Below are 12,643 nucleotides of genomic sequence, written 5' to 3' on the forward strand. Positions count from 1 at the left end.
TTGGTCTTCTGTGTTTGGGTGTGTATTTTAGATGGGAGACTGTCCCAATGGACACCGTATGACTATGGTTTAGTGGATTCAAAATGTGCATTTTTACTGTTTATGACATTGTATGTGTGAAATTACATGATGTTTTTATATGAAAATGAAGTATGAATACATTTCTATTTTGGTCAATTAAAATGTTGACTAGTTAAATGAAAGATAAAAACAAGTTTTCTTATTAGCTCAATATGAATAGTGAACGGACCATGTCTTGACTTGTGCACTTTTTTGAGCTAGAACAATATTATCCGTTTTCCAGCCAGGAGACACAAGCAATTACCTCTCGAGTAACAATTATTTGAAATCATTCTTGTCGGTGATTAATGCTGGTGTGTTCATGCAGAAACGAGAAGGAGGACCTTCACGTGGCTTTTTTGTGCAATATACAACATAAACGGAAAGAGCACCAGTGGTGGATTGGCCTACAGGGAACTCTGGTGGGCCTCTGCACCATGGTCCTCTTTTGAGTGGGATGAAGCAAAGAATGTGTGCTAAAGGTTTCAGTAAGCGTAATATGGGCCAACTTTGAAAAATATTTCCCGGGCCACTTTTGCTTCCTAGTACAGCCCTGCAGAGTAAAAGTACATTTGAGCCCAAGTTATAAAACTGATGTTACAAGAATCGCTCCATAGGATATTGTATTTGTGAATGGCAGCTCGGTTGAGATTCTGCATTGGTTTTAGCTGTGATTTTCCTGCAGTTTTCATAATTATAATGTAATATTTGCTGATAGATAGCATGGCACCTGCATCTGTTGGTAGTACAGGCTGTGAAATGTTCTTGCACTTCAGCTACATCGTTTCCGGTAACAGCATGTCTAACATTTCCTCGGCTAATGATTTCACACGATCTGTGCGAATGTGTTATCTGCAGTTCATACATTATACCACTGGAGGTCAGTGTTGACTACTCAATATTGGAAACATACTTCTCAGAAACATTAGATAAGCAACATTAACATAAAAGCATCAAACCTGGATGAGTTCAGCAGCAGGTTTTCTTCTCTTTTCAAAGTGTTTTTGACGGTGCTGTTCCTGGACCTTCAGAGCCAGCCCAGAGCCCAAAATACCCTGGAAGAAAAGATCAGAATACTAGATGATTGGGGAATCCGAGGAATCAGGCGATGAGAGCACTGTTTTTAGGCTGAAGACTGGAAAGTCCACAACTATACTTTGTATTTTGTATGTGTATTTACTAAAGAGAACATTGTGGAGCTCACTTTGGTCAAATGTGTGTATTGCACAGAGGTGACCTGTTGCATGTAGACTGGAGTGCCTGGAGCCAAATGGATGTGTCACATTCTGGAGAAATCGCTGTTACACATTCTTTTCAGGCAGGCAGTGTATACAATGGATTCCTATGGAATCTGCCTGCTTTTTGCTGGCTTACAAAGCAGGCGGATCCCATAAGAATCCATTGGTTTAGAATCTTCTAGAATGGCCTCTGTGAGAGCAGCAGCTTAAGGAAGCAGCTCCTGCCCTCCACCCTGGCAACCATTTGAGGCCTACTTGGAAGATGTCAAGCAAGAAGAAAACCGAGGCTTTGGACAATCCTCTCTCTAAAAAACCAAAGCAGTTCACAGATGATCCAGAGGAAGATGTTCCCAGTAATGCTGAAATTTTTAAACTATTGAAGCAGGTGGCCAGTGACATGAGTGAAGTGAAGGCAACGCTGAATGATCTATCAAGTAAAGTCAGTGGTTTGGAAAACAGGATGGTGGATGTTGAGAGCAGAACGTCTGGACTTGAAAGGGAAGCCTCTGGAAGTTACAGGGCTTATCGGGATATGCAGAAAGAGATGTCAAAGCTGCAGTTAACAAATATGAATTTGGAGATACAGGCTAGGAGCAGCAATGTCCGCCTGGTTGGCATTCCTGAGAAGCCGGATCAACCCCTGACTGCTTTGGTGATTGATGTGCTGCAGGGCAGTTTACCCGGGTGTAACATTCAGCCAATTGATCTGGATTTGACTTTTAGAGCTGGCAGAAATGAGGAAGGAAAACCCAGGCAAATTATTGTGAAATTTGCACGGACATCCATCAGAGAAAGAGTGTTCGACATAGCAAGGCAGCAGGATGCACTAATGTGGCAGGGGAAACGTTTTCATGTTTTCCCCGATTTTCCAAAAGAGGTGGCGCTTAAAAGGAAAGCATTTTCTGAAGCCAAGCGCTTGGCTAAGGAACGTGGATTTAAAACAATTCTGATGAGGCCAGCAACTTTGAAAATATTCCTTCAGGATGGTGTAAAGGTTACTGACAACCCTGAACAAGCATGCGCTTGGCTTCAACATTTGCCAGCTAAAATGTCTTCACCCCCATAGGTTTCGTTTGTCTGTCACCGTTTGGTTATCTCTGTTCTTTGCTTTTACATTTATTGTTCTGAGTTTCAGTTATATTCGTGCTATTACTGTTTAAAATACTTATAAAATACTTATAAATATAGATAATGGTTAAAGGCTTTATTTCATTTATACTGTTTAACTGTCAGGATGCAGGCGCGCGCATTTGAATGTGTTCCTTTTTCTCTCCGTATGATTCGTATTATCATTGTTTTCATTAGAGGAGAGCACCGTTAGACGTGCCCTTGCGTGACGCTTTCGTAGGCTGAGCGTATGGGAACGTTTACGATGGATGGCCGTCTGATGTTTTGTTCGGCCTGGAGTCTTGGTGTGGCAGAGGTGCGCTTTCAGCTTGCACAAGGTATTTGGATGGCACAATGGCACGTGGATGTGAGCATAAGGTTGATTAATATGTTACTGAGGTGGGTCTCTTTGCAATGGGATTCGCGTGATGTTGCAGCGGCATCAGGTCGATAGAGGTCTTTTTTTTTTTTTTTTTTTTTTAGGAGAGGGCACGTGCTGCGGGGGTGAGGTGCAAGGGGACCTTAATAGGGTTTCATGAAACGAGATACGAGGCCGGATGGGGACATAATCTTACTACTAATACGCCAATGCACCTCCAAAGGCTACTGCTGATTTGGGGTTTTGAGGCTGTGGTTTGGTCGTTGATTTCCCCGCAATGCCCTCAGCTATTACGAGTTTTCCCCAGTAAAGCTTGTGTACAGGAAGTGGGCATGCATAGCACTGGGGCGTGGGAAACAGCAGAAATAAGTAGGGGCAAAGAAAATACAGGGTGGATCTTCCACTGTGACACCCCCGCCATGCACAGTGTCTAAACTCAAGTATTGGCCGTTCAGCAACAGCCACGAGAAGATTGAACCCTCCCGGAGCCTCACTGATATGTTGCCGTACCCACGTAATAAATCACGGTCTGAGTGTGCCCTATTTCTCGTGTACAGTACTGTCGGATCTAGCATGACCTGTATTTTTGCGCCTAGTGGTGAGTGCTGTGGCGGAATTGACATGGTTTTGAACTTTTAATGTGCATCTGTGCCAGACGTTTTCGGATATAATTCATTCTCCTGCATGCTCAATTTGAAACGTTATCAACAGTGCATTCACGTGACATCCTGCCTATAGGGAGCTGTACCCAGATTTCGTAAAGAGCAAGTTAAAGATCTTTGATGGTAGTGGTCAGTTTGAATCCCTTGATATTGCCAATGTCTGTAGTTTGTATATGTTCATTGTTGAGGCCATTACTTTAAGAAATTTTAAAAGCCCTACTGAATGCACTGTTTGAATTATATGTTTTGCCTACATCTTGGCAGGACCTGCTAAGGGTAAGTGGTGTTTGTTTATGTGATTTAGACGTGGCCATTGTGTTGGTTGTGCCAAGGTGTGGTGCTTACTACTGGGTGCATGAAGGTATGCGCAATGATTGATGGAAACCTAGTTGCTGAATAAGCCATCCGATGATAAAAAGTTAGGTTAATTTTATGTTTGCCTCAGTTCTGTGGATAGAATTCAAGTGGGCTTTCTGTGTCCTTGCTGATCTGGTAGGCTTTCTGTATGATTGCAGGATATTGAAAGGGATAGGACATTATGGTCCATTTGGTTAATGTACCTGATATGTATATGGCGTCTATGAAAGAACTATTGCAGTTCGCCGGGATGTATGAGTATTACACGTGTTCTCAATTACCAATTACCTCTGCCTTGGTGTATTGGGGCCCTCCGTCTTCCTTTTTGGTCATACATTCTTGCCTCACTGGGGTAATTGGACTTTTTTCCACAATTGTGTGGGGCAGTCGGGTGTGTCAGGTCAACTACGAAAGAGATTACAATGTGAACAGGAGCTTAGTACATGACTAGCTAAACGCCATTTTAGGTTGACTTCGGCGGGGGAGAGAACTTATGGTTCAGGGCAGGAAGGTGTGCCTGCTCGACTCGAATGCGGATGAATATGTCTTTTTTGCTTAGTAGCTTTCCTGCCATATGGTTCTGTTGGGGTTGACTTGGACTCTTTATTCTGTTGTTGACTGTAGTGGCCATGCTGTTATAATTTGTGGGAGGGGTTAGTCTGAGGATTGGTAATGGTTTATGCTCTGCTTCTTTACTATGGTTGGGTTGTCCATGTTGTACACGGACATTATGTTGTTATGGTTTTTTATACATTGTGTAGGAATTTTGGGTGGGGGGTGGGGACTTGGGTTTGGAATTTACTGAAGGTTTGGTGTTTTGCGACATTATACCTTTAGTTACCTTGCTGCTGTACCTGTACAGTGTGCCATCTACTTGTTACCGTTGTTAGTATATTCTAGTGGTTTACTGCCCCTTCTGGGCATGTGCTTAACCTTTTATCTTTCCTTTCTTTTCTTTTTTCTGTTCTATCTTCCTATTCTGTTCTTTGACTGTAATTGCATATGCTTTAACATGTCTCGTAACTTGAATTGTGCCATGGGTACTAAAATTGTGGATCATCTAAATATTGTCTCGTGGAATGTTAATGGACTCAACAATGTGGTCAAAAGGACTAAAATTCTATCTCACCTGCGTTCAAGCTTTTGTGACATTGCATTCCTCCAGGAGACGCATTTGGAGGACCCTGAAGCTGAAAAATTGAAAAGAGGATGGGTAGGGGATACTTACTTCTCGAATTACTCATCTAGCAGAAGAGGAGTTTCTATTCTTATCCGAAAGAATCTGCCTATATCAGTCATCAAAAGCAAAGGAGACAAAGAAGGACGGATTATTTGTGTTCTGGTGAGGGTTCAAGGTGTGGACATTCTACTATGCAATCTATATGCACCAAATTTGGATGATCCGATCTTTTTTCATGAGGTGGCTCAAATGCTTCAAGGTTTTAATATGGACTCAATCGTGGTTGGAGGTGATTTTAATCAGGTCTTGGACTCTGCTTTAGATCGATCAAATGGGGATTGTACTAGAACCCCGCACAGGTGTAGACGTTCCTTGGAGAATTTAATGAGGGAGTTCAACTTGGCTGACATCTGGAGGCTGGAACACCCGTCGGACAGAGATTATAGCTTTCATTCACAGTGTCATGACACATATTCTAGAATTGACTTCTTTCTGACCTCTGGTCGGGTGACTTCAAGTTGCTATAATTCATCTATTGGACTTATTGCCCTGTCGGATCACGCACCTGTTTCGTTGCAATTGTCCTTACAGTACTCTCTGATTAAATCACCGAGGTGGAGAATGAACTCTTATATACTGAAAAATGACCAGATTAAGCAAGAGGTGGCAGAGGAAATTGACAACTTCATCCAAATTAATAGAACTGCCGATGTTCGAATATCAACAGTCTGGGAAGCACTGAAATGTTTTGTTAGGGGGGTGCTGATTTCTAAAACTGGCAAGGACAGAAAATTGAGAACTAAAGAAATTCAGAGACTCTCTTCTGAAGCGAAGCGCCTAGATGTTCTGTTTGCGGCAAGCAAAGATGAAAATACAAAAAATGAACTGCGAAAAACTAAATATGAACTAAATAAGCTCATTTCAAGCCAGGTTGAATATGCACTGTTTAGACAAAAGATTAACTATTTTGAGAATGGTGAGAAAGCGGGGAAGTTACTGGCACATCGGCTGAAGGTGGCTGACAGCGATCGCTTCATTGCCGCAATCAGAGGTCTTGATAACTCATTGGAGACACAGCAAAAGTCTATTAACAATTCATTCCGTGGCTTCTATGAAAAACTTTACACCTCTGAACTATCCTGTGCAGATGGAGATATTGACAGCTTCCTTGATTCTCATGTTCTCTCTCGTCTGACGGCGGATGAGGCGGCAGGTTTGGAAGGGAAGGTGGAAATAGATGATGTTCAACATGCAATTTCAAGAATGTCAGTGGGTAAATCACCTGGCACGGATGGTCTCCCTAATGAATTTTATAAAGCCCTCCCTGATTCCGCACTACAGCTTCTGTGTGATGTTCTTAATGATGCATTTGAGTCTGGTTCCTTACCAGATACAATGAGACATGCATTGATTACGGTGCTGAGAAAGAAAGACAGATCTGCTACAAGGTGCGAGAATTATCGGCCGATCAGTCTGATCAACTGCGACTGCAAAATATTGGCCAAAATCCTGGCTGTTCGCCTGAATAAGGTCATTTCAACTCTGGTGCATGAGAACCAGGTAGGTTTTGTCTCTGGTAGGGCTGTGGCGGATAACATGAGACGCCTGCTATTGACAATTGAGAAGGGCCATAGTCAACCAGTTGCCAGTGCGGTCATCTCCCTAGATGCGGAAAAGGCATTTGATCGTGTTGAATGGAACTTTTTGTTCGCATGCTTGGGGAAAATGAACTTTGGACAAGATTTCCAGCGTTGGGTTAAACTATTATACAATAATACCTCTGCAAGTGTACTGACGAATGGTCTTATCTCTGATCCATTTGAGCTTCATCGTGGTACAAGGCAGGGTTGCCCTCTTTCACCTCTCTTATTTATTTTGTCTATGGAACCACTTGCAGTGAGCTTGCGGGCAGACGTACGTCTTCTACCTGTTATTGGAAATGGTCGGGATAATTTGGTTTGGTTGTATGCTGACGATTTGCTGATTGCCCTGCAAGACCCAGCTGTTGGTATTTCGTATTTAATTCAAGATATTCAATCATTTTCCTTGGTGTCAGGATATAAGATTAATTGGAGCAAATCAGAGATCCTGCCTGTCAATGGGTTGTGTCAAAGACATACATGTGTTCAGTTTCAATTCAGGTGGTGTGCTGAAAAGTTGAAGTATCTTGGAATATGGATTGGAGCGGATATAGTGAAGTTGCCAGCCATTAATTTTTCTTGGATCCTTCCGATTCTTAGATCGGATTTGGTAAGGTGGAGTCTTTTGAAATTGTCGACCTGGGGCAGAATCAACTGTTTGAAAATGAACCTGGCACCTCGGATAAATTATTTGTTAAGCATGCTCCCCATTAAGATACCTGGAAACATCTTTAAAGAGATCAATAGGATTATGCAGAACTTTATTTGGAATGGGAAACCTCCGAGGCTCGCAATTTGGAAGCTTCAACTCCCATTGAAATTGGGTGGAATGAACGTGCCTAATTTCTCAGACTACCATTTGTCGTTTTCCACTCGTCATTTGTGCAGAGTTATTGACTCTGGAGATGTACAGTCTGAACATTCTGACCTCTTATCCTGGGAATGCAGTGCTGTTTCCCAATTGGACCCAAAAGCGTTGCTGACTACTCAGAAGAACAAATCAAAAAAAGTCAGCTCTCTTACTTCATTCTTGCGAGACTGCTGGTGTGAGCTCTCGAATCGTGTGAGTGCTGACCCATATTTACACCCAGATGCCTCCATATGGAATAATCCAGCCTTGAAATATCAGGGTAAACCTCTGTTTTGGGTGGAGTGGTTTGTGGCTGGCATCAAATATATTGGAGATTTGTTTGAGGGGGACAACTGGTTGACGTACGCTCAGCTTGGCCAGATGTATGACATGTCAGAATGCTCGTTTGCTGAATATAGGAAACTGAAGATTATTATTTCAGCTTGTGTTGAGATGCCACAATTGACTGGTCAGAGTCCTGCTTGGACAGCTCTATCTGTATGCTTGAGTGCCTCACACCCTGCTTCTACCATGTATGGAATTATAAAAGCTGCTCGGAAGGGTGATCCGAGATTGCCTGCAATTTGGGCGGAGGAATTGGGGGAAGATGTTAACTTCGGATGTTGGCGGAGGTGCTGTGAAAACACTCGTTTGGTAAGTTTGGATTGGTCCCTCAGAGCTTCTCAAACTAAGTTGTTGTTCAGGGCCTATTGGACGCCGGAGAAACTATTCAGGAGACGACTTTTAGACAACAATCTTTGCTGGAAGTGTAAATGTTCGAGAGGATCTCTGAGTCATTTAATTTGGTCCTGTCCCAAGACGATGCAATTCTGGGATATGGTTCGGGAGAGGTTGAGTCTGGTCTTAGATGTCACAATCCCCATGAATGCTTCATTACTGGTTTTGGGTGATGACTCTTCTCTGGAGGAAATTGACTTTGGTAAGAGAGTTTGGTTGCTTCGTGCATGCATGGTTGCTAAAAAATTCATATTGAGGTCATGGAAATCAAGTACTTCATTTAACATTGATGACTGGGTGGAGGAGCTACTTACTGTTTCAACATATGAAAAAGCCATTTACAAACTCACTGGTGACATTGAAAAATTTTGGGACATTTGGAGCTGCTTTCTTGATGCATATGGATAAACCTGATCTTTGACCTGGGGTATTATGTACTTACCCTTGAACACTCATAATCTGTATAATATATAATATCTATAGTTTGTGTGTTGGTTTTTGTAATGCCCTTTTGTCTGAGGTATAGTATTTTGCATTGAAATTTTTGGTTTATGTCTTCTACTCCTACGCCCTTATTCTCTTTCTTCCTTTTCTTTTTCTTTTTCTTCTTTTCCTTTCTTCCTTCTTGTTCTATTTTTGATGTTTATATGTTTGGATTGTTTATGGCGAATTGATTACTTTGCTTCCACTTGGTTGATATGTGTGTATTTCATGGACTGCTGTTCATTTATTTATGTTTGCTTAATGTGAAAATAAAAATTTGAATCCAAGAATCCATTGGTTTTACGCCAGCAGGAAAATGTCATGCTGGTGAAAAATCCAGTGGTTTTTTGGCGACAGAGAGGAAAAGGGAAGAGGAAATGTAGCTCCGGTTAAGTGCCCCCACGCCTTCAAAAGCCATTAAACGTGTTGGAGCGTAAATAAAGGTGTTCAGGCATCGTAACGCATTTGCTAGCACCTTAATTCACACGCCGGGGATTCTAAAAATGATCTCCAATGCGTCCAACAGAAACATTTCATATAAGGTGGGAAGGGAAGCCGCAGGACAGCAATTGCTGTCTTTGCGCATGCGCGCACTGGAGCAGTGGCAGTGATTTGACTAATGGACATCCATATAGGAGGCTAAATGTTTAAAACGGTGGCCTCATAATATAATAACTGGCACCGTACTACTGGGCACCACACTGAGGGCGACTCGAGACACGATATGATATGGCATGTATAACGCGCCTATACACAAGTGTTTCAAGGCGCGCGCGACGAGGCAAGGGAGGGGGACCAGAGGGAAGACAAAGACAATGGTCCTACTAGGCCAGGTATCATTCAGATTGCGCAAGTGCATGGGAACGGGGAAGGGGAAAGTGCAGGGGGGACATAGCCTATGGTCTGACTGGACTGGATCAAAAAACAGTGCCATTCGACTGATGCCATCAAAAGTGTACCATAAAGGTATGATCTGTTGTAAGACACATTTAACGGTATTACCAATATTTGATATCTATCATAAATCAGCTGCATACCTTAACTGATGTATGTTTCACTAAATCCAGAAAGATACTTAAGATCACAGTGAAGAAATACACTTGGCATATCGTTATGAAAATATGTCATGGTATGTGACTGGGTTTTATATAGCATAAACCTGCAGAGATCTATGCCTCTGCATGGAACTTGTGATGTTGGCGGGGACACAGGTGGATTCCTTGTATTGGGTACTGAAACACCCAGGGTGGTGTTCCCACCCGGCATCTTGTCCTTTGTGGGTAATCCTGATTCAAAATGGAACATATGTGGGAAACCTCATGAAGAGTTTGTGTCTGCAAGTTTTCTCGCATTTACCAACACAATGGCAATGAGATCATAAGTAGGTTGGGACAAACAACGCGTTTGTTGGCCTGATATTTGTCTTGTTGTGCTTGAATGCTGTACCTACAGACATGGGTGTGTCCATTCAAGGTATATGGTAACTGCACAGGTTGCAGTTTTATTTGTGTTGCTACCTAATGTCTAATTTGTTACGTAATGAACTGTCAATTTATACCGCACAACGCTTACAATTTCATGATCTCCAGACACTCACGCGGCTCTGTAAGAAAGAGTAGGTAAGGTTAATTAGTGAAGTGGAGAGGGACAGGATAGATATTGTGCTCATTGGTTGATGAGTGAAGAACCGGGAGCAACTGGTATCTGTGTTTGTGAGCTTTCTGGATGTGCTTTGTTTGGTGCACCGGGCTTGTGTTGTCCAGAAGGGCAGTGTCCAGTGTTTGACTTGTTTGTTGTCTAAAGTGTTTGGGTTTGAAGCTTGGTTAGAGTGATGTGCGTTTTGCGTGTTTTGGTGGGTTCATTCACTAGCCCTCTCTGCGTGTGTTGTAGGTGAAGAGAGTGAGTTGTGTGGGAGAGAAGAAGTCGTTAGCTGGTTTTGAGTGATCTCTGGTTCCTAATAGTTACGTTATTGTTTTCCTTTCTGAATTCTTCCCTAGTTTTCCTTGTTTCTGGTTTGTAGAAGCAGGGTTTGTGTGGGTTGGGCAGTCTGTTCATGGAGTGGTTGTTAAATGGTTGCTCTGTGTTTATCTTGGCAAGTTGAAAAGACAGGTTTTCAGATGCTTCCTGGAAGGGAGGTGGTCTTCTGTCGCTCTTATTTCCTTATGGAATCAAGTTCCATAGTTTGGCTACTAGAGAGGAAAAGGCAGTTCCTCAGAATATTCTTTTCTCTTGGTGACTTGTTTCTATTTGGAGGTCAGTGCTGGATCTTAAATCTCTCCTTGGCTGATATTGGGTGATTTTTGTTTGGATGAATTCGTCTTCTTGTCTCTGTAGTGATTTTTGGCCAATGCCGAGAGCTTTGAAGTTGATGTGTTTCTTTACTGGTTGCCAGTGAAGACCTTCTTAGGGCCGGTGTAATGCTCTCTTCTATTTAGTCTTAGGAGTAGTCTTGTTGCAGGATTTTGGATGCAATGTAGTTTCTTGGTGAGGCGTTCGGGCATTCAGAGGTAGAGACTATTTGCATAGTCTATCTTTGATAATACCAAAGAGATGATTGCGAGGGTTCTGTGTGCGAAGCTGAGGTAATGTAGGATCCCTCTTAGGAATCGGAGGAGGTAGAAGCATTTTTTAGCTGTTGCATTGACTTGTGGTTCCAAGGTGAAGCTGTTGTCCATGAGGATTCCCAGATTTTGTATCACTATTGATATCTCTGGTTGGGTTCTTGTGGTTCCATGTGAGGGATGTCTGCATTCGTAATTTGCGTTTGTAGTTTCACTAATATTATGTGTTCACTCTACAGTATTTGTTTAGTTAGTGTACATTTATTTCACTTGGGGTTTTAGTAATCGCTATTCTGATAGACTGTGCCTTGTCAATCAACATAGAAAAGGGTGCCTTGAACCAATGTCTTAACGCACATATCTTAATGGAGACATGTACAATCTTTTAATTTAAGATCAACAGATCCCACCTCAAAATATGTTACCACTGCCTCTTCCATTGCTTATGACATGTACCTACTTTTCCCTGTGGACAGGAGAATGGCTCAGGGGGTCGGTGCCTCCCAGTGACATTGGCTAATGTGTCCTGGGGTAGAATGGGGAGGATTCCTGGGTTACTCTTCCTTGGTCCGCTTTGCATGGCAGACGTTGTCCCCCTAAATCCACCATACCCTCTGCCAACGTGTTAGCGAGCCCAATAACCCTTCAGATAGCCTTAAGGATCCGATGGAGTTGCTTGATCCTATGCAAAGTAGGTTGGTGGCCTTGGGAAACCACCCACCGACTTTTCACAGAATCCAGGGACCTGTCCTTGTCCGCATATATGCTTGTAAAGTCTACAAATGTGCAAACTAACCCAAAACATTATGCAGAACATGAATATAACATTAAACACACTTAGCCCGAATTAACTGTACTTACCTACCCAATAAAGACATCACTGCCAGCCCATCCATACGCTCCTATGAAATCCAGTTTGGCATTGGGCATTGTTGGAGAAGATTGTGGCTTGCTGCTACAGGAATTATGAGTGGACTGAGGACAGAGAACTGAACAGGGGTGGCGATTGTTGGACATGTTATGGGTTGAAGGAGCCAGGAGGAAGTAGTGAAAATCTGGAGGAGGTGGTAATATCAGGAAGAGATGGTGAAGAGTTGCAGGAGATGTTTGTAGCAGGATAAGGTGTAGAGTATTGGTGGGTAACATCAGGTGGAGGCTGTAAAGACACAAGGAGGTGGTGGCATCACAAAGAGGGGGTATAGAGTTAAAGGGAGTTAAAGGGGGTAGTAAAATCAGGAGTAGCTGGCCAGAGTCAGCAGAAGGCCTTGATAACAGGAGGAAGAAGTAACCCTAAGGAGGGGGTAGTAACATCTCAAAAAGGTATTGACAAACCCAGAAAGAGTAGGAAAAAACAAGAATGCTGGATTGGCCCAAGGCAGTTGACAGAG

General features: G+C 42.7%; 1 protein-coding gene across 3 annotated transcripts in view; it reads right to left on the bottom strand.

Moving 5' to 3' along the window:
- Positions 1 to 12,643, bottom strand: part of KCNQ3 (potassium voltage-gated channel subfamily Q member 3) — a 1,253,156-nt gene that overhangs the window by 319,675 nt on the left and 920,838 nt on the right. For all 3 annotated transcript variants that reach the window (XM_069621644.1, XM_069621646.1, XM_069621645.1), the window contains exon 7: positions 1,020 to 1,115. In XM_069621644.1, coding sequence (XP_069477745.1) covers positions 1,020 to 1,115 — 96 coding nt within the window. The remainder of the gene's footprint in view (positions 1 to 1,019; positions 1,116 to 12,643) is intronic.

This window comes from Ambystoma mexicanum, chromosome 5q, assembly GCF_040938575.1.
Source record: "Ambystoma mexicanum isolate Mex_15411 chromosome 5q, UKY_AmexF1_1, whole genome shotgun sequence".
NCBI lineage: Eukaryota > Metazoa > Chordata > Amphibia > Caudata > Ambystomatidae > Ambystoma > Ambystoma mexicanum.